General features: G+C 46.1%; 1 protein-coding gene across 1 annotated transcript in view; it reads right to left on the reverse strand.

Moving 5' to 3' along the window:
* The window catches only part of DNAH10 (dynein axonemal heavy chain 10), a 132,177-nt gene that overhangs the window by 102,104 nt on the left and 4,377 nt on the right, over positions 1–25,696 (reverse strand). The window contains exons 3-13 of the mRNA XM_064578247.1: positions 23,241–23,341; positions 22,103–22,211; positions 19,906–20,021; positions 18,075–18,285; positions 12,465–12,622; positions 11,611–11,841; positions 9,928–10,118; positions 7,996–8,194; positions 5,467–5,661; positions 2,443–2,613; positions 312–488 (exon numbers count right to left, since the gene is read on the reverse strand). Coding sequence (XP_064434317.1) covers positions 312–488; positions 2,443–2,613; positions 5,467–5,661; positions 7,996–8,194; positions 9,928–10,118; positions 11,611–11,841; positions 12,465–12,622; positions 18,075–18,285; positions 19,906–20,021; positions 22,103–22,211; positions 23,241–23,341 — 1,859 coding nt within the window. The remainder of the gene's footprint in view (positions 1–311; positions 489–2,442; positions 2,614–5,466; positions 5,662–7,995; positions 8,195–9,927; positions 10,119–11,610; positions 11,842–12,464; positions 12,623–18,074; positions 18,286–19,905; positions 20,022–22,102; positions 22,212–23,240; positions 23,342–25,696) is intronic.

A 25,696-nucleotide genomic window follows, 5' to 3' on the forward strand; every position in this document is an offset into this window, starting at 1 on the left:
TGGCACTAGTAAAGGAAATTTTATTAGAACACGGCCATGCCTGCTCGTTGTCATACTCTCTACGGCTACTTTCTTGCTACACCATGGCAGGGTACGACCTGCAAATGCCTAAAACATTTACTCTCTGAACATTTAAATGAAAGGTTTGTCAACCCCAGTGATCTAACATACAAAACCCATGGGTGCGGGGAGGGACAGTATTCCAGAGAAGCTGAAGATCAAGTTCAGGGAGATGGATGTGCTCCTCCAACAGGCAACCCTACGTGGTCTCTGAAATACACAAGGGGACGACTCTAGCAAAAGCAACATACTTCTCTTCCTCGGTCGCTGTCCAGTATTTCCTCCACTTCCTGAAACCTGAGGATGGTGTGCTTGATCCGAAAGAACAGGGACCGTTCCCAGTAGATTGCACCTGCTACTGGAGGGTGATTCTTGTACAACGGTGGGTTGTCCAGGTTCTGAACAAAGAGTTTATTAACTATGTCGATCTGAAAAGCAGAGGTACTCTGTAAGTGGTACGCTTCGGCACGTGAGCCAAGAAAGACTGAACTTGAGGTGTCTTTAGAGCAATGAACGCTGGAACGTCAGAAATCAAATGAGATACAGAATCATGCTCTCGGCTACTTATCATTTACTATTTTTTCTTACACCCCAGTAGTTTTTTCTTTGTTCTCCAAATTGCCTTATTACTACAGACTAGGTACAATCATTTCAGTGACTTACTAGATATTCTGAAATCTGTTCTAGGCATGACCAGCGGCCAAGCCTGCACTGTGCGCCTGTGTGTGCCCACACACATGCACCACTGAGATTTTTTTAATGATTTATGTGATTTTTTCAAATTATGGTAAAATATGCATAGCATGAAATGCCCATCTTTAAGGGCATTTCAGTGCATGAAGCACATTCACACCCACCACCATATAACCAGCGCCACCATCCGTCTCCAGAACTGTTTCACCCTTCCCAAACTGAGACTCTGTCCCCATGAAACATTAACTCCCCATCCTCCTCCCCGACCACTGGCACTCAACCACTCTACCTTCTGTCTCCTAATTTGACTCCTCTACGCACCTCGTGTAGGTGGAATCAGAGTAGGTGGGGTTTTCTATCTCACTTAACAGAATGCTTACAGGTTCATCCAGGTGTCAGAATGTCCTTCATCTTTAAGGATGAATCATATTCCTTTGCATGGAGAGACCACATTTTGTGTATCCATTCCTCTATCAATAGACATTTGGGTTGTTTGCACATTTTGGCTAGTGTGAACAGTACTGCTTTGAACACGGGTGTGCAAATATCTCTTCAAGACTCTGTTTTCACTTCTTTAGGGTCTATGCCCAAAAGTGGAATTGCGGGACCACATGGGCTGGACCTGCATTTTAAAAGGAGCTCCACGCTCTTGTGTGGGTAATCAGATGTGGGAGACAGACTAGTAGCCCCCCAGTAATGGTCCTGACCCCCAGAACCCGTGGCTATGTTACATTATATGAAAAAGGGGACTCAAGGTTGCCAAGCAGCTGACCTTATAATAGGGCAATAACCCTGGATTAGCTGGGTGGGCCCAAGGTAATCATAGGGGTCCTTAAAAGAGGAAGAGGGAGGCAGAGGAGAGGGTCAGAGCTATGGACACGGGACTAGCCATTGCTGGCTTTGAAGATGGAAGGGGGCCATGAATCTCTAAAAGCTGGGGGGGAAAAAAAACAACAACAAGAAAATCGATTCTCCCTAGAGACTCCAGAAAGGAATACAGCCCTGCTGACCCTTGGATTTCAACCCAGTGAGACCATGGCAGACTCCTGACCTTCAAAATCCTATATAAGATAACAAATCTGTGTGGTTTGAAGTCACAAAGCTTGTAGTACCTTGTTCCAGCGGCAAGAGGAAACTACACATTCGGAAATCACTTTATCCCTTTATGTCACTCCAACTGATTATATCGCATATTCTCATTTTATCCTCTGAATAAAATCCTTTATCCTCTGAATAAAATGATAAGCAATTTTTTTGGTCTGTTTCTCCCACTAGATACTGACTTCTTCGAAGGCAGAATCTGTGTTTTGTTCATCTCTCTGTCTGTCTAACCCCATATTTGGATTTTGTGAGCCCCAGGAACAGTTTTCTGAATATATAAACACACACATAGTTAGCTAGGACTTCCACAATGATTGATGTGATTCTTACTACTACTAACTCATACAGAGCCCATCACAGTGTGAGCTATATAATATTGTACTTGATAAATTCTTACCAAATTTCTTCACTAAACAAACCAACCAACCCACTTTGTTTTGGTTACCTGTGGTATGTGACATGCTTATTTGGGAAAATTCCACAGTTCCTCTGAATTTGGATGGGAGAGACAGATAAGAGCATGACTCAATTCTGCACATTTTGCCAAGTGCCTTTTACTGCTATGGCACCTATAGATCTACCAGTTACCTCTTTGCAATACTGTGCAAGGATATCATTAAATTTCATCATCATTTGTCGATTGATAGCTTCCCGTGAACGAATATGCTTAAATTTTAAAAGCATGTCGAATGCTGCTTCAGCTGACCGAAGTGTCTTGAAAGATTCATCAATAAAATTTTTTGCTTCTTTCTCAATAACCTGACCAAAAAAAAAGGTCAAAAAAAGGTCAAAAAAAAACCCCACAACCCCAGTCCTTATGTCCCTATAACTATCCTGCAAAAACAAAGTGGCAAGAAATAAGCAAAAAAGAAATTCGTGATTTGATATGGATTTCCATTGTGCTTTAGTGGAAGCTGGTGTCCAATTAAAAATAGCAGATTGGCTGCATTGGCTTTCTGATCCCTCCCCTCATTCAGTTCAAAATGGTCAAAAGGAAATTTGCTGTTGTTGTTTTTTAAGATTTTTTTATTTGACAGAGAGAGAGAGACAGTGAGAGAGGGAACACAAGCAGGGGGAGTGGGAGAGGGAGAAGCAGGCTTTCCGCTGAGCAGGGAGCCCGATGTGGGACTCGATCCCAGGACTCTGGGATCATGACCTGAGCCGAAGGCAGACGCCTAACGACTGAGCCACCCAAGCGCCCCAAAAGGAAATTTTTTTAAGTGTTAACTCATATAAACAAAGAAAACGGGAGAGGACACAACAGCAAGAAGAGATACTTCAGGAGTTTTAGGCAGACGGAAATAAATAACGTTACAGAAGGCAGAGAATTACAACCTGATGCAACAGGGGAGTAGGTAGGAATCCATTTCCTCCCCAGGAAAACTCCAGGAGGCTGAACATTTGGAGACACCAGGTACCAGGAGGCTGAGAGGCAAACACAGGATCCCTTCTCTACCCAGCATGACCAGGCTACTCTGCTTCCTCTGTACCCTCATCCTGTCCCACTCTAAAAAAAAAGCAGAAGGTTGGTTCTAGAAAAATTAAGTCAGAGCAACATCAGAATTCAGGAGCGTCTGGGTAACTCAGTCAGTTAAGCATCTGACTCTTGATTTCAGCTCAGGTCATGATCTCAGGGTCGTGAGACTGAGTCCCACAGTGGGCTCCACACTGGGCATGAAGCCTGCTTAAGATTCTCTCTCTCCCTCTGCCCCCTAACTTTGCATGCACACACACTCTCTCTCAAAAAAAAAAAAAATCAGAATTCTAATAACACTGGAAGCTAGAAATCAATGAATACCTTCAAATTTCTGAAAAAAGTTACTTCAACCTTAAATTCTATAACTTTATTTCAGAATTCACACATACAAGACTGAAAAAATATATGTCCCATGAAAAGTTTCTTAGAAAGCTTCTAAAAATTATGTGCCAGCAAAACAAAGAGCCACAAGAGGAAGATGTGAAATCTAGAAAACAGGATCCAACACAGATCAGAAGAGATAAGAAGTCCTAGGGTGACTACTTTGCAGTAAGTCTAAAGAGCCAACAATCTAGACTGGAGCAGAAAGAGAGCTCTGGGACAAAGGCCTCTAGGAAAATAATAGCACTGATATTTTTGAGCAGATGGAACCCATTAGATATGTGGCAGAAATGTTAGAGCAGTTGGGAAAAAGAATAACAAGTATGTAAATAACCAAGCAAATAAAAATAAAAGCAATGATTAACTTTAGGAAAAATGAAGGGTTGTACGAGAAAGGTGGTGTGGTTATGATGGTCTTCTTGACTCAGCAGTGAACAATATTTGCACAGGCATAATGAGTAAACACTAACCATTAATTTAACCAAAAGTTATGATAAAACTATGTTAGATGACAAAGAGGCAAAGAGCGATAGGGGTAGGAATAGGACAGGCAAGTCTATATCTACTCTGAAAAGTTAATAGGTGTCTAAAACTGATTAAATTTGATAAATCAGAAAGTAACCACATTGGCATGTTCTTTAGGAAATAGGAAATTAAACAACAAAAAAATCTAGAATTATGAAAAATGACAGCAAGAATGGGAATGAAGAGGAGTTAAGCATAGGGCTGCTTTTTCTTATTAATAGCCTTTTAGTATTACTTGACAAAGTGACAATGAAAATTTCAATTTAAAAACTAATAACACTTAAATACAATAGAAGCTGAGAATAAACTAGATACAATTAAAATGGAAATGTTTGGGGGCCCCTGGATGGCTCAGTCGGTTAAGTGGCTGACTCCCGATTTTGGCTCAGGTCATGATTTCAGGGTCCTGAGATCAAGCTCCACATTAGGCTCCGTGCTCAGCAGGGAGTCTGCCAGAGGATTCTCTCGCTCCCTTCTCCCTCTGTCCCTCCTCCTCCTCGTGTGCTCTCTCTCTCTCTCAAATAATCTTTTTTTTTTAATGGAAGTGTTTAGAAAACCCAAGAAGAACTGTCTGGGGTTGTCCATATAAAAAGATGCTCTGGGGTTATAAATGGGAATGCTACTGATGTACTTCCCACATGAAGCTGAAAAGGTATGCATGATGAACCATCCACCATCCTATCACACAGTGTGGAGTGAAACTATATTCTCAGTACAGTCCCTCTTTGACGGCTCTGCCTCCTCCACACCCCAAGCCACAACCTCCCGTATCATCTCCCCACCTCCTGTCATACCCCAGCCCAAATCAGCCTATGCTGTGACCAGAAGAACCTTTCTCAACCATAATTCTGATTACCTCACCCCACTGGTCAACAACCTTCAATGGCTCCCTGCTGTCTACTAAATCAAGTCTCATTCATCACCCTCCTACATCCTCTCCAATTATGCACCATACCTACCTTTGTAGAAATGCTACTGTGTCCAGCTTGATTTAACCTTATTCTACCAAGGGATAGGAATGGGGACAAAGGAGATTAAGGAATGTTCACTTCTACCTATACTCCTCCACATCATTTCTGGGTTTTTGTTTTTGTTATATCTTTTTACAAATAAGCAAGTATTACTTTTTATAACTTAAAAAAAATGCTAAGCATGACTAAATAACTAATTTAACATGGAGAAAACATGGTATCAGCTTCCAAGATTAAATGAATCGATGAGTTACTTGCCAGAACTTCAATCTTAAAGTCATCCATCACGTATTTCCAGTACTGGGAAGACTTGATGCTGAAGGGGTCAAAGGCCAGGTTTTCCATGGGGGTGACCAGGCTGTCCACCCTGCACAGGACATCATCGATGCGCTTGGGATCCCCTGTCACTGCCTTTAGTTCGGGACCAAATATATTGTAAAATTCCTCCATAACCTGCCCAAACAAAACACAAAGAAGTTGCCTTTTGGTTTTCTCATGAATGTTCTAACTACAAATGGATTGCATCTAGATTGGCCTGAGGGCAAGAATCATGTTGGTTGGGCGTCTGATTCTTGATTTCGGCTCAGGTCGTGATCTCATGGTCGTGGGATCCAGCCCCAAGTCAGGCTCCTCGCTCAGCGGGGAGACTGCTGGAGATTCTCTCCCTCTGCCCGCACCCCCCAAACAATAAATCTTAAAAAAAAAAAAAAAAAAAAAAATCATGTCACACAGGCAACTTCTTCCCAGTCTAAGACCTCTGGTACTATGCCTACTGCATGTAGGACACGATCCAGACATCCTGACACAGTTTGCAAAGCCTACATGTTCAGACTCCCACCTTCTCCTCCAACCCCTTCCCATACTGTGCCCCACGCCACTCCTCCTTGTAGCACAGCCTAGCCCTCTTTCAGTCCCATGTTCCCTCCTGTCACAGGGCCTTCGTACTTGCAGTTCAAATTGCCTAGCTAGCTACTCCTCATCATTGATGATCACTTTATCACATCCAACCCCTTAGAACAGGTCAGGCCCCGGTACACACTTCCAGAGCCCCTTCGACTGCACTCTTCAGAGCACTTAACGTCAGCCACAGCTGTGTATCTGTATGATTGTTATGTCTACCATCTTTCTTCTACCAGACTGAAAGCTCCATGGAGCCACAGGCTAGGGACATGCTTGCCAGGGCCAGCTTCATAGACGTGGGACCCAGGCAGGTGCACGGGGCTCCAGGCTCAGAAGGGCCCCATGCTGGGTGTAAGGCTCTGCTATAACCTTCTTGAAATTCTTCATAATTTCATCTTTGCAGGTGTATTTTGTAAATGAAGTCTGATGGGACAGCCATGCGCACATATGAGCAGGTACTGGGATCTGCATTTCCCCTACTCCTTCCCACATAGAGCGTGTGATGCCCCACAACCCCACAAGCAAAGGATTCCAGTGGGCCCCCCGCACACGCCAGTTCGGAGACATTCACAGTCAGGACAAGTAAGCGTGTTGCATCAACAAGTACTCGAGGACCGCGGCTGCTCCACGAGACCATGTTCTCCCTTCAAACCAGACTTTGCTTCAGACTCAGGAGGCCATGCACGGTTCTGAGAAACACGCCTGAATAGGAAACTGACCCTATGGTTTCCTGCTCCTGTAACTTCCCCGTGTTCACCAGCTACGCACCCCAAAATGATGACATAGGACGAACAGCAGAGACCCCAAAGAACTCTCCTTTCCCTTCCAGCCCTTCCCCCGCTCGTCAGCAAGCCGGGGGAGAGAAGCTTGGCAGAATGTGCGTGCATCGAGAAGTGAGAGAAAAAGTTGTGTGGGACGTTGCCACTGCTCCAGCAACAAGACCGTCCGTCTGCGCATCCCAGCGACAGAGCACAAACTGTGATTCTGCACACAAGCCAAATGCCCTTGCATTTGCATTTTAAGCCAACACTGCACAATTTAAGGATGAACGGTAAAATTCATGGAATAATTTAAATGTTTAATTTCCCTTTACTCTCTTTACTTTGCTATAGTCGTGGCAAATAAAAACTAAAGCCCGCTAAGGCGAAAGACGTCAGGAGAGAGAGAAAAGCTTTATATTTCAATGTTTTTAATAGCATTTTTTTCCCTGCTTTTTGAACAAGGGGTCCCACGTCTGTTTGCACTGAGCACTGCGGGTTAGGTGGCTGGCCCTGGATGTGCTCGCACTGTTTCTCTAGCAGCAAGTGCAGGTGCCTGGCACAAATGAGTTCTCAACAAATACTAAGAGTGAATGAATGGATGGACCTTCATGAGACAAAGGACTGTGGATCATTCATCCACTCATCCACTATACCGTTTTACATTCATTTAGGAGAGAGAGGGATCAGATAAACGGGGGTCACTGGTGGATGGGTAGAAGCTGAAGCAATGGGCAAGCATGAGCTGGCTTCAGGAGAGAAGTCTTGGAGTGGACTTCGAGAAATTCCAACATTTAATGGGAAGACAGAGGAGGAAGATTTTGCAAAAGACACTGAGAAGGAATGGCCACAGGTCAAAGCACAGCCAAAAGCAAGGAGAAGGAGGGGTGTCGCAGAAGACAAGGAAAAGGTGCAAGAGGTCTGGTGTGGCTCTGGTATATTCTGGTACATTCTGAATGCTCTCTCAAGTGCTTCCCCCTGCCAGACCCCATCTGTCTCCTGGCTCCCCCCCAACACCCACAACACACAGAGAGTATGCCATCAAAAAGCCAAACTGTTTTCCATCAGGCAAGTCCCAACTCCAACTAGCCTCATGTGCAGCAGAGAAAACGTCCGCCAGCCTGCCCACCTGCAAAATGTCGCAGAGATCCTGGCAGATGGTGGCCATGTAATCCGTTCTCTCAAACAGCCGCTTTCGGTCAAACTCCCACCGAGCTTCTCTCCCTGAAGCCTCGATCTTGGCCCTGGTGTCAAAATAGGCCTTTTTCCACATGTGGAGGGTGTTCCTGGCCTCCAAGATTTTGTGCTGGGCGCTGGCTCGATTTTCTCTGCGCAGAAAGAGAGAGGCCGCGATGGGGGGTAGGGGGAAGGCGGAGCTGCAGTGGGTCCGAGCCACACCCTCCAAGGGCAGCAGAGAGCTTCCCGGGGGAGCTGCTGCCCCGCCCCAGTGTGCAAGGGGGTGAGGCCCTTACACACCTGCAAGGTCACGATCGCAAGCCACACCCGGGCTGACCCTCGCTGCAACTGCCCACCCAGCCCACAGGAACTACAGTCCCCCTCAGGGAGCTTTCCATCTGAGCTGGGAAGTGAGCAGGCGGCCTCGGGCCCCAGGCCAGAAGTCCACAGTGGAGGTTGCAACACCAGAGTGAAAAGATACTACCAAGGTTTTGGTACCTATTTCACCTGTATAGTTTTTTTTGTTTGGTTTTGTTTTTTTTAAGAAAATGAAGATCTGCATCTCCTTCAACATTTGATCCCAGAGGCTCTCCCACTCTCAGGGGCCTGGGGTCCAGAAGTAAGTTTCCCTCTGACTGTGGGACTTAGTCTCTCCCAGGATAACAAGAAAGAAGGTCCTGATTAAAATAACCTATGGGGCGCCTGAGTGTCTCAGTCGGTTGAACATCTGACTCTTGGTTTTGGCTCAGGTCATGATCCCGGGGTCCTGGGATCGAGCCCCACATCGGGCTCCCTGCTCCGCGGGAAGCCTGCTTCTCCCTCTCCCATTCCCCCTGCTTGTGTTCCCTCTCTCGCTGCGTCTCTGTCAAAAGATAAATAAAATCTTTTAAAAAAATTAAAACAGGGGCGCCTGGGTGGCTCAGTTGTTAAGCGTCTGCCTTCGGCTCAGGTCATGATCCCGGAGTCCTGGGATCGAGCCCTGCATCCGGCTCGCTGCTTGGCAGGAAGCCTGCTTCTCTCCCTCTCCCACTCCCCCTGCTTGTGTTCCCTCTCTCGCTGTGTCTCTGTCAAATAAATAAAATCTTTAAAAAAAAAATTTTTTTTAATAAAAATTTTAAAAATTTAAAAATTAAAACAAAACAACCCATGTATCCCACACAACGGGGTATTATTTGGCCATAAAAAGGAAGGAAGTACCGACACCTTCTCCAATACGGGTGAACTTTGAAAACGTGATGCCGAGTCAAAGGAGCCAGTCATCAAAGACCCCATGTTGGATGACTCCATCTGTATGAAGAGGCAAATCCATCGAGATAGAAAGTAGATCTGTGGTTGCCCAGGGCTGGGTGGGTCGGGGAGGCCAGAGGTGACCGCTACAGTGTATGAGGTTTCTTCTCTAATTGAAAAAAATAGGGCGCCTGGGTGGCTCAGTTGGTTAAGCGACTGCCTTCGGCTCAGGTCATGATCCTGGAGTCCCTGGATCCAGTCCCGCATCGGGCTCCCTGCTCGGCAGGGAGTCTGCTTCTCCCTCTGACCCTCCTCCCTCTCATGTGCTCTCTCTCATTCTCTCTCTCGCAAATAAGTAAAATCTTAAAAAAAAAAAAATATTCTACCTTCGATTACGGTGATGGACACATGACTCTGACTACCCCCAAAGAGCCACTGAATTGTACATTCTAAATGGGTGAATTTCAATAAAGCTGTTCAAGATCTTTTTTTAAGTAGGTGCTACACCCAGCGTGGAACCCAACGTGGGCTCCAACTCACGACCCCGAGATCAAGACCTGAGCGGAGATCAAGAGTCGGACGCTTCACTGACTAAGCCAGCCAGGTGCCCCAAAAGCTGTTTAAGATCTCAAGAAGAACATGGCGTACGATTTCTTACTTGAACAAAGTCCGCAGATTAACCACTTTGCAGACTCTCTCGGCAATTTCCCAGGCAATCCGCTCCATGAGTGGGATCATCCTTTCGTCTTTGTTGTAGTGTCGGGAGATGATCCACACCATCCTCAGGGCACTCATCATGGAGGGGATTGTCTCCAAGATGACGTGGAAGCTGGATCCATGCGTGATGTTCTAACCGGAGAGAGCAAGCAGCCTTAGCCTTGGGGTCAAGTAGCTTACTAAAGCAACACGTACGCGGGAAGCTTCCCTCTTCCTAATTCAAAAACTCAATACACTTATTACAGGAGGAAGTGTTTCACCACCGAAAGAAGCCTGAAATAGCTCTGGACGCACTGACATGGAAAGAGACAGGAGATTTACAATGAAAGTAAATAAAGCAATTTGCAGACATGTATGAAGTATGAGTGTGTGTGAGTATATAGAGAGATATAGAGCGAGAAAAAGAAATAGAAAAAGAACGCGTATGTGTACCTACTGAGCATACACATACACACCCAGTACATGGTATATGTGGCAGATTGTATTTTCCAAATGCAGTCACAACATCTTGACTGTGCCCCCCTCGCCATGAAGAGATGGCATCATCCTCTCCATCCCCTCAAATCCACACAGACTGTTACTTCTTTAGCCAGTAGAATATGGGAGAGGTAATGCCGTACCCCTTCTGAGCATAGCCCTCAGCTGGTCTGCTTCTGGGCTCTTGGAAGCCAGCGCCCTGTAAGAAGTGTGACTACCCTGTTACCCGGAAGCCACCAGGCTTGGAGACATCCAAGCCACGTGGAGAAATTCTGGGGGATGAGATACGGCGTGGAGAGAGAGAGACCCAGGAGCACCCAGGCACTAGCTGTGTGGGCAAAGAAGCCATTTGGGGGGTGCCTGGGTGACTCAGTTGGTTAAGCGTCTGCCTTCGGCTCAGGTCATGATCCCAGTCCTGGGATCGAGCCCCACATCAGGCTCCCTGCTCAGAGGGAAGCCTGCTTCTCCCTCTCCCTCTGCCCCTCCCCCATGCTCGTGCTCTCTCTCTCCCCCCTCCACTCTCAAATAAAAATCTTTAAAAAGAATAAAGATTTAAAAGAAAAAAAAGTAAAGTGAAAAAGCCCACAGATGGAGATACTGCAAATCCCATATCTGATAAGGAACTTATCTTCAAAAAAAAATTTTTTAACTCCTAAATCAATAATAAGACACATCAAAAATGGGGAAAAGATTAAAACAGACATTTTATCAAAGATAGAAGCACATGACAAGGTGTTAAATCTCATTCATTAGTTCTTAGGGAATGTAAATCGAAATCACAATGAGATCCTTTATTATGCATAAAAGATGAACGACCCTACTTACAGAAAACACCTAGAATGGGCAAAGTCATAGAGACAGAGAGTGAAATTGAGGTTACCAGGGGTGCCGGAAGGAGGGAATTGTTGGTTCAGGGGTTCTGAGTTTATGTTGGGGGTGATGAAATGCTTGCTTTCGGGAGAGGAGGTTGGGTGCCCAGCACCGTGTATTTACTGCCACTGAGCTACATGCTTGCAAGCAGTTAAGACACTCAATGTCATATGCATGCTACCACAGTGGTTTAAATGCTGAATTAAAAAAGGAAACTCAATCCGTTTAAGATCTAATTTACGGCCCCGCCTTTCCAAAGCGCCGGCCCCCGGCGTACCTTGAAATGGCGTTCCACTGTGGACAGAAACCGCACGTTGTCTGAGGCCTCCATGTGGAGCTTGAATAATTCAGTTAAGACCGGCTGCAGGTTAGCCACGAGCATGGAATCGGACTCCTTGATCACATCCAAGACTCTCCTGACTACTGGAAGCTTCGTCTGTTCGTGGAGTGCACTCAGCGTTGCATTTCTTTCCCGCCAGAATTCAATTTCGGCCAGAGGACCATTACCCTGAGAGGTGACAGGAACACATAAAGAGTCATCACTGGTGTGGAGTGTATAACTGTGCTTGTCTCTCCAGCTCCTCCAAATAGGAATCAGTGCATGCACTTGACCTAGGAGGGTCCGATCAGAGTGGATCTCAGGACTCTGGCTAGGAAGGCTGACCAAAGACAGTCCGCCTTTCTCCAGGCAATATGACATGGGGATGTAACAAGTTGCCACCATAAAGGAAACCAGCCTGAGGAGGATGGAACGGAGGTGAGAGATTCCCAGGGAAACGCAGCCAGACCAAACCCTACCTGAAACCAGCCCTGCCTCTGGACTTTTCAATTATGTGAGCCAACAAACTGTCTCTTGTTGAAGCCAGCTGAGTTACGCTTCCTGTTTTTGGCAGCCCAAGCATCCTGACTGATACACGGTATTATCTTTATCAATCCAGGGTATGATCTGGCAGCGCGCTAAACATCAGAAAGCCCAAGGATGACATTTGGGTATGTATGCTTTGATCCTTAAAGGAGGTCACAAAACAGCAAGACAAGAGGCTGCATCCAACAGATCCCCAGACTCCCGGCTCTTTCTCCGGGGGCCAGCGTGAGCCGTCAGGGAATCTGCAAAGGCATGGCCTGAGTTACCTGAGGAGTCTTCTTCAGTTGGCCCTCGACAGCTGCAGATATCAGGTTCAACCAGTTTATCACACACTGCTCTAAAATTTCAATGGCTTCCGGGTCAGCGGCCAGGTCAGACACCTCTCTCTCGAGGCTGATGCATGGCATTTCTAACTTGATCTCACCTAATAGAATAGAAATGGTCAGTTAGCCACTTGTTTGGGGAAAAAATGATTACAGACAACAATGTTCAAGTGAATCAGATAGCTCTTCTCCCTAGACGTCAGTCCAGCAAGATCTGCTACATCTCCCGTCCTGATCCGTCTATACTTCATTCTCTTCCATTAGAAAGCAACTAAAAATTGTAGATCATTTTAACAGTGTTAAGATGGGTCACAGTGATCCAGTTATTTAAGATGTTCCTGAATTTACAACCTGTAACTTCAATTTAAAAAATTAAACAAGGGTTCGCCTGGCTGGCTCAGTTGGAAGAGCGTGCAGCTCTTGATCTCAGGGTTGTGTGTTGGAGACCCAGCTTTGGATGTAGAGATCACTTTAAAAAATAAAACTTTTTAAGAAAAATAATAAGTAAAAATTAGACAAACAACCCAGAGCTCAACAGATATTTGAAAAAACCTCCAGCATGAAATAGACGGGCCAAGATAAATCAGAAGGAATGACCTCAGAGGAAACGGAGACAAGGCAAAGAAGAATTTGTTTTTAATCCCAATTAGGACTCTCAGAGAGGTGAGACAAGATGGCTTGTATCAAACAAGAACAGAATGAACGCTTTGGAAAAGGGACAATCACGGAATAAGAGGTCTTAAAAATTAAAAAATGTGACAGCTGATGTGAAAAAGTTCAGTCAAAGGTTGGGGAAAAGTTGAACTCCTCAGAAAATCTGACTACAAAGACAAAGACATGGGAAAGACGAGAAAAGATTAAAAAAAAAAACAAAACAGCATCAACAGCATTTGCCCAATGTTAGCAAGAAAGAACAGAGATAAATAGTGGAGGAAATTATGAAGTGTTCAGACTACAAGGCTAGGTCTTCAGGCTGAAAATACAGAGTGCTCAGCAAAATAAATAGGAAAAGGACCACACAAAAGTCCTTCATCACAGCATTTCAAGACACTAGAGAGGGCGCCTGGGTGGCTCAGTTGGTTAAGTGACTGCCTTCGGCTCAGGTCATGATCCCAGAGTCCCGGGATTGAGTCCCACATCGGGCTCCCAGCTCAGTGGGGAGCCTGCTTCTCCCTCTGACTCTCTCCCTTCTCATGCTGTTTCTCTAATAAAAAAATAAAATCTTTAAAAAAAAAAAAAAAGACACTAGGGATAAAGACACAAATTAAAAGTTCACATAAAGCAGGGGCACCTAAGTGGCTCAGGTCTGCCTTTGGCTCAGGTCTTGATCCCAGGGTCCTGGGATCGAGCCCCGCATGGGCTCCCTGCTCAGTGGGAAGCCTATTCTCCCTCTCCCACTCCCCCTGCTTGTGTTCCCTCTCTCACTGTGTCTCTGTCAAATAAATAAATAAAATCTTTAGAAAGTTCACATAAAGGGGAGAGGGGGAAAAAACAGGTTGCCTTAAAAAAAAAAAAAAAAAAGGAATCCAATTTCTCCTAGGAAACACTGGATGCTAGAAAACAATAAAAACTATATTCAAAATTCTGTGCTAAAATTGTTTTAAATTCCAACTTATATGCCAAAAGCCACTGTGAAGATAGAATGAAGTCATTTTCAGACATGCAAGTTCTCATAAAATTATTTCCCATGTGCCTTTTCTAAGGAAGTTACTTAAGGATGTATTCCCACCCAGTGAGGGAGGAACCCAACTGAACGAGAAGACCTGCGATCCAGGAAACACTGCATGTGGGACACAGTCATGCATCACCCTGCGGGTGCCCTGCCTGCGTTGCAACAGGAAACACAGGACACCGGGGGGCAGGGGGGCATCTAATAAGAGGAGGGGCTTTTGCAAAAACAAAACCAGAGAGGACTGTACAAGATATTTTTATAAGATACTTTAAGAATGGCAATTTGGAATGCTGGCGGAGGAAGGGGCAGGTGTACAAAAAAGGAAAGCTCATTGGGGCGCCTGGGTGGCTCAGTCATTAAGCGTCTGCCTTCGGCTCAGGTCATGATCCCAGGGTCCTGGGATCGAGCCCCGCATCGGGCTCCCTGCTCCACGGGAAGCCTGCTTCTCCCTCTCCCACTCCCCCTGCTTCCGTTCCCTCTCTCACTGCGTCTCTGTCAAATAAATAAAATCTTTAAAGAAAAAAAAAAAAAAGGAAAGCTCATCAAACGATCCTATTCTGCTCTGAAGTAAACAGTATTCCCGTTACCGTAATAACGTCAAAACCCATTTTGTGACTTAACGAAAAGAAGGGCATGGAAGTATGATGGGAGCTGGCTGCAGCAGGGGAGAGACAAAATCCTCATCATGCCAGGAAATAATACTAATGCCTACGATTAAGAAGAAACAGCAGTGTAAGCGTATATTTTAGAGACGTGGCAGTAGTCATCAATAGAAAGAGCTAAAGGGGCGCCTGGGGGGTTTGGTCGGTGAAGCAGCTCTGCCTTCAGCTCAGGTCATGATCTCAGGGTCCTGGGATATAGAGTCCCATGTCAGGCTCCCTGCTCAGTGGGGAGCCTGCTTCTCCTTCTTACCCCACTCTTGTGTTCTCTCTCTCAAATAAATAAAATATTTTTAAAAAATAAGAAAAGGGGTGCCTGGGTGGCTCAGATGGTTAAGCATCTGCCTTCGGCTCAGGTCATGATCCCAGGGTCCTGGGATCGAGTCCCGCATTGGGCTCCCTGCTCAGTGGGGAGCCTACCTCTCTCTCTCTCTCTCTCTGCCTCTTATGAATAAATAAAATCTTTAAAAAAATTTTTTAAATTAAAAATTAAAAAATAATAAATAAATAAGAAAGGAAGGAAGGGAGGGAAGGAGGAAAAAAACAGCTAAAGAACTAAAGTCACCAGCAGGGAGCAGAATGGACCGATAGGGAAAATGAGGCAGGGACAGTTTTTCAAGGCACTGTATGTTAATACCATTTAATTTTTTTAAACCTTACGTATTACTTCAAGAAAATGCAACGTATATACATATGTGGACATATTTATTAATATATTTAATATAAGTATACTTGCTCTTAGCATATTAATATACTTGTATTAAACATTCACTCCACAACAGATAACCTGACCTTTGCAATCCTGTGCATCATAAAGAAAAAAGGGCAAAAAGAGCTTTCTTAACTGACAGCCAATGACTTACAAAAAGCCATTCGTAAATGTCCCATAAAGAAAAACAAATTTCTTCCTCGAGATGATATTATAAAATAGGGATTGGCACAGTTTGAGGTTTTTGGTGTTTTGTTTTTTTTTTTAAGATTTTTTAAGTAAGGGGAACCTGGGTGGCTCAGTCGTTGGGCATCTGCCTTTGGCTCAGGTCATGGTCCCAGGGTCCTGGGATCGAGCCCCGCATCGGGCTTCCTTCTCTGTGGGAAGCCTGCTTCTCCCCCACCCACTCCCCCGTTTGTGTTCTCGCTCTCCCACTGTGTCTCTGTCAAATAAACTTAAAAATCTTAAAAAAAAAAAAAGTTTGTTTTTTTTTTTTTTTTAAGTTCTCTCCACACCCAACTTGGGGCTCGAACTCACAACCCGGAGATCAAGAGTCACACACTCTATTGACTGAGCTGGCCAGGTGCCCCCGACAAAGTTCTTCCTCGAGTACCAGAGAGTAAGTATTTCCAGCTTTGCAGACCAAGAGGCAAAGCTGAAGACAGAATATAGGTCCTTATATAATCATTTAAAATCTAAGCATTGGAAACTATAAATACAGTTGTTAGCCCACAGGCCACACAAAAACGAGCAGCAGGTGGGATGTGGCCCATGGGCTGTAACTTGCTGACCCAGGTTATAGAATATTAAATCACCTGCTTTTCTGGTTTTTCTAAATCATACATGATTGTAGGAAAATAGGAAAGAAAGAAAGAAAACCATCTTACTCTCACAACCTAGAGTAAGCGACACTGGCTGATAACATTTTAGTGCATTTCCTTCTAGCAGTTTACCTAAAACACAAAAATGTGTTCACTCATCTTTTTTTTTTTTTTTAAAGATTTTATTTATTTATTTGAGACAGAGAGAATGAGAGAGACAGAGAGCACATGAGAGGGGGGAGGGTCAGAGGGAGAAGCAGGCTCCCTGCCGAGCAGGGAGCCCGATGCGGGACTCGATCCTGGGACTCCAGGATCATGACCTGAGCCAAAGGCAGTCGCTTAACCAACTGAGCCACCCAGGCGCCCCACTCATCTGCTTTTTGACACCAGCAACAAGACACAGGGGCGCCTGGGCGGCGAGTCGGTTGAGCATCCGACTCTTGGTTTGGCTCAGGTCGTGATCTCAGGGCCGTGAGATCGAGCCCGGTGTTGGGCTCCGCGCTCCGCATGGAATTTGCTGGAGATTCTCCCTCTCTCTCCCCCTCCCGCCCCTTCCCTCACTCATGCGCTCTCTCAAATAAATAAAGACATCTTTAAAAAAAGAAACAAGACACATAAATCCTATCCAAGATTAGAAGAAACATTTTTTTCCCATTTCTGCTATTTTACACTAACTCAGGGAGAGAGGGGTTAGGCAGACAGGCCAAAGAAGGCTACAAATGTCAGTGAAGGAAAAACACAGACACCAAGAGAGTAGTATCATTTTGGGGGGCGGCGGGCCGGGGGGGGGAGATAGTAAAAAAAAAAAAAAAAAAATTCTAAAATAGAATCTGAAAAACACATGTCTGTTGCATGTTATCAAAAGTTTGGATCTCTATGGGTGTTTCTCATTTCCAGCAGAGAACATTTCTAGCCGGTGGGGCATGTTCAAGGTTACTTCCAAGAGGGGGAAAGTTCCTCTTCCTAGAATAGCGATGCCATCTCGAAGACCGTGCTAGCCCTTGCTGATGCACACCGTGTTGGCTGTCATGGGCTGGGACTCTCCACAGTGTAACCCCCTCAGCCGGCCTCTCCACCTTGCTGTTCTCCATTCCTGACATGCATGTTCCCAGGCTCAGGGACTCTCGCCATGCCATGCTCCCCCGGTAACGAGGTGCAGATCCAACAGTAGCTGCTGCAGACCCACCATCTACAAGCTTCTGGCCTTGCCCACAAAGCTAACTAAGCCAGGACCAGCCAGCCACCCTTCCCTGTTCACAGAAACTCCACTCTTTCCAACTCCTTTTCTTGTCCAGGCCATTCTCCCTGCCTGAAATGTACTTGCTCCCCAACTCCACCTACTAAAGCTTTGCTGTCCGTTCAGAGGTGGTCAAATGCCACCTCCTTCGGGAAGTCTCCTTTGATTTCCCCCTGCTTCTCCCACATGATCTCCCTCTTCCAAACCCCTCAAGGCCCTAATATCTTTCCCAAGCTCCCATTCTGCCATAGTTCCTTGTGCGCCAGATTATAAGATCCTTGAGGACAGGATTCTGTCATTCCTCTCTGGGTCTTCCTCCCAGCTCAGGGTCGCTCGTATGGTGAGCAGGGAAGAGGAGAATTATAAATGAAAGCAAGAGACTCCTGGACCCTGAAATTGCCTTCTTAAAGGAAATCCATCACGCTTCCCTCAACACGGGCAAAAGGAAGCCTCACCTTCAAGTTGCTGCATTGTTCTTTGAATACTGTTCGCAAATTTCTGGATGTTCATTAAAAATTCATCCCGTATCAGCTGAATGCTGTGATAGGCTTCCCCGGGCATGTTGGGTAGGTCCACTTCATACTCAAAAGAGTCAGAGATTTCTGAAGATGTGAATCCCAGGGAGGCGTCCTTGTGTTGATTGAAGGACAAAGCCGGCATGAAAACCTGAAGGAAATCACACAATATTGTGTTCAAGATCACGCACTCACGCTGCCTCTGGTGTCGAATGTTCTATCAGACGCAGCACAGCGTAACTACAATGCAGAAACTGCTCAAGTCCAGAGCACAGACCTAGAGAGAGAGAGATGAAAATATTTGACCTAAAATGATCCCAGGGTAAGAATGTGACCCAAGCCCAAGGTGACAACCCAGAAGATAATCCTGCATTTCTTCGGCTGCCACCGGCTGCAAGGCGGCTGGATTTGAAACTACGGCACAAACAAGAGTAGAAGCAGGTGTTAGAGAGTCTGCTCAGCACCAGGCTAGCTCACGGGAGAGTTAAAATAAAGAAGGGCATGGGGGCGCCTGGCTGGCTCAGTCTGTAGAGCGTGCGACTCTTGATCTTGGGGTTGCAAGCTCGAGCCCCACGTGGGGCATAGAGATTACTTAAATAAAGATCTAAAATGAAGGGTCTGAGGACACAGTCCTTTTGACATTTAGCTGAGGACAGAAGCATGCATTTAGGAAGTCACTTGAGTATAATAACAAAGCTTCACCCACATAAAAATGATGGAAAAAATGCCCGTGAGTTAGTTGGGTGAGTCTGGGCTTTGGTGTGTAGTTTTGCCTTTTCTTCGGAAACTTGGATCCATGGTTTAAGACAATGTACGTGTACCTCCCACTGACTGAAGAGCCCAGAACGTCTGACCTGTGGTTTCACAGTCTGGATTCTGCCAACCGCACACTCATGGTGACGTTCAAAATGTCCTCTCCCCAGTAAAACATATTCTTGATACTGCCTGCCTCCCACTGCCTCCCCTGATTGAACTCCTGCCTGGGCAACCATCCCCCTCCACAGACTCTTCTACGGCCTCATACTGGTCTTCTCTTCCCTTCAGCGTCTGCCCCCCGCTCCCACGGTCTAAGTTTCACACGACAGCCAGAGGAATGATGCAAACCAGACCATATTATTCCCCTGCTGAACACCTACCTCCCTTTCCAACCTTCCCCACTCCTCTCCAGCCACACTGGCCCTCCTTCTGTTCCTGGACCAGGCTATGTCTGCTCCTGCCTCAGGACCTTTGCACATGCTCCCTTCTCTGCCCAGGAATTCCCCCCCCCCCCCCCCAGATCTTCACATGTCTAACACCTTTACCTAATTCAGGTCTCAATTCAATGCCACAACCTCAGACGGGCCTTTCCTGACCCCCCTGAGCCCCACCCTATTACACTTCCCTAGGAACTTATCATTAGGAGAATTAGTCTGTTCACAAGGTGTTTTTTTTTTTCCATTGTTTGTCTATCAAACACTGCCTCCTCCGTGAGGCCATCCCTTACCACCACTCCCTGCACACACAAACACATGCGTGTGTGCACGGAGTCCGTTTCTATCACATTACTAGGATTTATTGAACTCATGCCACTTGTCACTGCCTGATATTTTCCAGCTTAGGAATCTGTGTCTCATGTCTTTCCCCCAGTATCAGCTCCTGGAGCACCGAGATCCACTTGGACAATGGCACCTGGGAGGCAAGAGCTGCTGAACATTCCTTATGTGTGGAGGAAACGAACCAGACAGCCTGAATCTTACAAAATGCTGAGACCCCTTCCCTTGTCCACGGTTACCTGACATATGACATTCTTCAGAAAGGGAAGCACGTTAGAATTGATAATTCCGTACTCCAGCATCTCGGGCATGATCTCCATGGCTTCCTTCATGTCTGTAGCCTCGGAGATCATCTCTGCGTGGGAACAGACACAGAGGGTAAGTCACGTGGGGAGGTGGCAGGCAGGTAACTCCCCCAAGTACCCGGCGAATCGGCTCCTTCTTCCTGAGTAGCTAACCCAGGAATGTTCCAGGCACAGACTCAAAATGATGCTGACGTCTAGTCAGACAAATCCCTCGGCCCATGAGACACTGAGGGAAACCTGACGTGCTGGGGTCCCCAGGCTCCCATCAGTAGCACAACAGAGCTACCCAGACCAACGGATAGACACACTCGTGTTTCCTAGAAATGTTTGCTGGGCTCCTTGCTTTGCCTGGGTCCCCACTCCTAGCAACGCCTCCCCAGTTCATCGCCAGAGTCCCTTCTGAGTCACGAGTATTTTTAAAGACAGATTTGGTGACAGCCAACCGTTCGGCTGGGTTTTATTTTACACGTCTTTACTCCACCCAAACATCAATGAGCACGGGAGACATTCTGAAGGTCCCTTGGGCCCTTCCCTCAACCTCATTGGGAAACAAAACAGAAACACGACAAATACATCAACCAAGGCAATCATTTCGCTGGCTTCGGACCCACATCTGTGTAGACTTTATCCTCTCCTCACTACGCTTCTGTATATCAAACTCCTCTTTACTCAAATTGAGAGGGAAAGTACGTAAGAACCCAGAATGTGAAAGAAAGAGAGCCTGAGCTCAATGAAAGACGACCATAGAGACACAAGATGATGAGAGTGAGCAGTAATAAAGCCCGAGGGGACGCCGCGGCTGTCCTGCTCATGGCCTGTGCGCCCAAAAACGCCATCCAAGTTCAAAAGAGAAAAAAGAAGGCCACATAATGTTTGCGCTGGAATTTACTGTGAGTCCTAAAACATAGCTTTGCACCGCCTCCACGGAGGCAAAGGCAGAAGAAACGGGGGAAACCCAGGCAGGAAGACTGCGGAGTCAGCCCGGATTAAATAAGGCAAGAGGAAGGGCCGGGGGTCAGAAGAGACAGGAGAGTGGCAACCACTGGGAGGCCGGGGGTGTCACCAGAAATGCCCAGGTGGCTCCCAGAATGCAGCAGGAATGCACAGTGGGAACATCCCGCCCAAAAGTTACCCCGAGGAATGAACTTGGCCTCCAAGCAGCTCCTCTGTCTTAAATCACATGGCCACACGGAGAAAGCCCCAGAGCTCATCCTACAACTCAGGATCACATCATTTTGCATCTCTCTCCCTTTAATTGTTACAACAGAACCAAGAATATATTCACACAGCCAGTCCTCATTATTCCTGGTAGTTCTGTTCCGTGAAGTCTCCTCGAACAAGGAATTAACGAATACCCAGCCATTGCTCCTGCAGGACACCCGAGGTTAAGTTCCTGCAGCCTCTGGTCACATTTTCATCAGCCATCAACATATAACCTGGCTTTATTTGTGTTTCTGTTTAAAGACAACTTATCTAATGTACACGGTTGATTCGTTAACACTGAACTCAGCCTACGCTATAACTCACGCCTGAACTACGCTTCTCTAATACACCTGTGTCCTCCATGAGAAACGTCACAGCCTTCTCGCACTCAGAAACACTGGACGGTGCTCCAGGACTATGCTTGAGGCCATTTTAAACAGTGAAACCACCAACAAAAAGTACCAAAAAATGTGAAAACCACGGCACTAAAGAGATAACAATAAGGACAGTCCACCCTCAGCCAGGAACACACAGATTCAGTGACTCAAATGTTTCCCCATTAAGGGGTGCCTGGCTGGCTTCATCACTGTAACATGCAACGCTTGATCTCAGGGTCATGAGTTCAAGCCCCACGTTGGGTGTAAAGATTTCTTAAAAACAAAATCTTAAAAAAAAAAAGTCAAATGTTTCCCCATGCCGTGCACATCCACGAATGACCTCAAGGCTCGGCAAGGATTGATTTGGGGGTTATGAAAACGTATGAGCAAGTAGGTGAATTCACAAATAGGGAACCCACGAGTAATGAGGATTGGCTGGCCTGGGGAAAAAAAAGGCTGTATTCTCAAGAAAGTGTAAAAATTAAGAATCTCACAGATACACACCCAGGGGCATACTCACCCACACGCATGCACACACACTAGAAATATACCTTTTGTATTTCTGAGAAAATACACCACATTCTGGTCCAGAAACTCCTCAGGAACAGGAGTACACAGCACATAGAGATGGGTCTTATCCACAATGTGCTTAACGGTTCTCTGAAACATGGGGGACAAAAAAACATCAGGCTGAGAGACACTCACTCACCCAGACAAGCTAGCGTTCAGGCCCACCTGAGCCCTCCTCTCTGTGCCTTCTGAACTCCCGGCTGACAAAGGGCCCTAGCACGTGCACGACAAGGCAGCCAGACTTGAGCGCTCAGCCTGACTCTTCTATTAATTGGCTGATGCAGCCACACTTGACCTGGGAAGTCCAGACAGAGCTTTCCGAGGCTGTAAATTGCAACAAACGGGCTTGAATTTGGTTTCGGGGGTGGGGTATATTCATGGAGCCGATCAGAGTAATTTCATTTAGCACAGGCCAGACTCGATGCTTACGTCCTGGCTTTAAGCTCCACCTCTGGGATTTGTGAAATAAAAGGTTAACTCAGCAGGCCTGGGTTGTCCAAACTCTGCGTGTTCCAAAGGTTTTCAAGCTGGCCCTTCACGGGCTCCTGGGTGATCACCTCTGTTTTTGGAAAAGCCTACCTGATGTGAGTGTCTTTGTATACCTGGGGCCTTGGCTCATGCCAGGTAGTTTATACTAGCAACATGATGGGTGGTGAATGCCTGTTTCTGTTTGCCTGGGGCCCCGGTCACCTTATATCAGTTTGACTTCCTGCAGGCTTAGAGACCGGCCCTTCACACCCATAGATGCTCTGTAGAAACTCTAGACTCCAAGGCTTGGGTGGGCTTCCTTGACTTCCTATGTGTTCTCGCACATACTTGCTGGGAGAAATAGCACATCCAGGCCACGCTACCGGGAGCTCGGGCCCCTTTTCCTCCCAGACTCTGCCATACGTACCTTTTTCTTTGATTCTACTCTGCATCCTCTCACTGCAATAAACTGTAACCACGAGTATAAAAGTTTTTCTGGGTCCTGTGAGTCATCCTAGCAAATCATTCAATCTGAGTCCATCATCTCTACTCCAAATAGGTTCCCTCAAATATGAAAGTCAGTTACACAGACTCATCAGAGGGGAGGGAATTCCCATTACCCCACCAAGGAGGAGAAAGAGCCGAAAGTACCTTGACGGGGAAGTCTTCTAAACTCTCTTCGCCTGCTTCTTCATTCTCTATGTCGATTATAGGCTGATTTACAGAATCGTTTCTCACCTGCAAATTCTTGGCTGCAAAACATTATTCAGTGTGCAAACTGAAATAAGCAGAAAAGTAGATTTCCTGCCATCAAGACCAGACCCGCATCTTGTACAACAGCATATTTCATTCAACAGACATGTTATCCAAAAGCTATACATACATTTTTTACAAATGAATCCTATCAGAGCCTTGTTGTACGTTATAATGGCGAAAGTTCTTTGTATTTCTGATGGGTGGGTTCTCAGCCGGAAATTTAATGTGTATGCGTGTGTGTGCGTGCACACGCGTGTGCATGTCCCAGCTACCGTGTGCAATGTGTGACTTCTCAGAGATTTTCACTTTAAAAGGGAGTTTTATTATTAGGACGAGAATGAGAGCTCACATTAGCATTTATTCTATTTTCTCTATGAAACTCGAAACTGGTGGGGGATGAAAATGAAAGAAATCTAAACAAAATGAATGTGTATCTCTCAAGTCTACTCTTACCGATACAGATCTGGAAACCTCAGAGCCTGTCGGTCACAGCCCTGGGAGTTACTGACGAGTCCAGTGATCACACAGAAGGGAGAGCTTCCCCCAAAACGGTTTGGCTCTTAGTGCAAAAGGCGCCACATGACCCCAGGGTGGCTTGGGAATCAAATCAGTGTGTGGGGTCTCCTGGTCTACTTTTGGTTTTCTCATCCATAAAATGGGAACAATAACATCTAGTGGTGAGACTGGAGAATTCAGTGGTGGTGTGGTTCCGTGCCTGGCACAGTGACGGCCTGAGGCCAAAAACACACTTACAAATGCACCAAATGAGTGCAGCTGTACTCCTAGACTTGGTTCAAATGGTTAAGTTTTAGGTTATGTATATTTTACCACAATAAAAAGAAAAAAATGCACTTGAATATCCACTTGGAAGTAACGTTAATTTGCTTTGTCGAGAAGACCTCCCTGACTTTTCTCCCCAAGCAGCCTCCTTCCACGGAGTTCTTTCCCGTCCAGAGACTGACTGGTGTGTCTTCGTGGAACGTCGCAGGAAGTGTGGCTGTGGCCTTCATCCCCACCGTCTGTCTTATCGAAATCCAGCCTAGCTAGCCTTCCTGAGAATGAACGGACAACCTCTCTTTCTGACCTCACAGTCCTCTCCCTGCGATCTGTAACCACATTGTGGGTAAAAACGAATGCTTCTGAAGAGAGGAGGAGGACTAGCAGAGACAGAGCCCGTCGCCAAAAAACCCCTTTCCCTCGGATTTTCAAATATTCGGTATCTTTCAAAAGTGAAGTGTCTAACCTACAGCTTCTGCTTCTTGTAAGGGCAGGTGAATCACGGGGTAAGTGTGGCATGGGGGCCGTTTAGCTCTGCTGGGGACGTGCACGGCCCGGAACATGGTTTTCTCAGTCTCGGCCCCACTGGTGTTTGAGGCTGAATCATTCTTTGTTGCGGGCACTGTCCTGTGCGTTTTAAGATGTTCAGTGGCATCCCTGGCCTCTCCCCTCCAGATGCCGGCAGCACCCACCCTCCAGTCATGACAACTAAAATGTCTCCAGACATCACCAAATGCCCCATGGGGGCCCAAGTCACCCCTGGCTAAGAATGCTGCCCCCGATAGAGGGCCAGCAGACCCATGAAAAGATGTTCAACATCACTCAGCCTCAGGGAAATGCAAATCAAAGCCACAGTGAGATACCTCCTCACACCTGTCAGACTGGCTACAATTAAAAACACGTTGGCGAGGATGCGAAGGAACCCTCGTGCACTGCTGGTGGGAATGCAAACTGGTTTAGCCACTCTGGAAAACAGTATGGAGGGTCCTCAAAAAGTTAAAAATAAATCAGAGAGGGAGACAAACCATAAGAGACTCTTAACTCTAGGAAACAAACTGAGGGTTGCTGGAGGGGAGGGGGGTGGGGGATGGAGTAACTGGGTGATGGACATTAAGGAGGGTACGTGATATGTGTACTGGGTATTATATAAGACTGATGAATCACTGACCTCTACCTCTGAGACTAATAATACATTATATGTTAATTAATTGATTTTAAACAAACAAACAAAAAGAACTACCCTACAATCCAGCCATTGCACTACTGGGCATTTACCCAAAGAATACAAGAACACTAATTCAAAAGGATACATGCACTCCTAGTAGCATTATCTACAATAACCAAATTACGGAAGCAGCCCAAGTGTCCATCGGCAGATGAATGGATAAAGATGTGGTATATATACACGATGGAATATTACTCAGCCATAGAAAAGAATGAAATTTTGCCATTTGCAACAATATGGATGGAGCCAGAGAGTAGAAGGCTAAGTGAAATAAGTCAGAGAAAGACAACTACCTTATGATCTCACTCATATGTGGAATTTAAAAAGCAAAACAAATGAACAAAGGGAA

Source organism: Mirounga angustirostris, unplaced genomic scaffold (assembly GCF_029215605.1).
Source record: "Mirounga angustirostris isolate CCGP_5_RB_7025 unplaced genomic scaffold, mMirAng1.0.hap1 SCAF_14, whole genome shotgun sequence".
Classification (NCBI taxonomy): Eukaryota; Metazoa; Chordata; class Mammalia; order Carnivora; family Phocidae; genus Mirounga; species Mirounga angustirostris.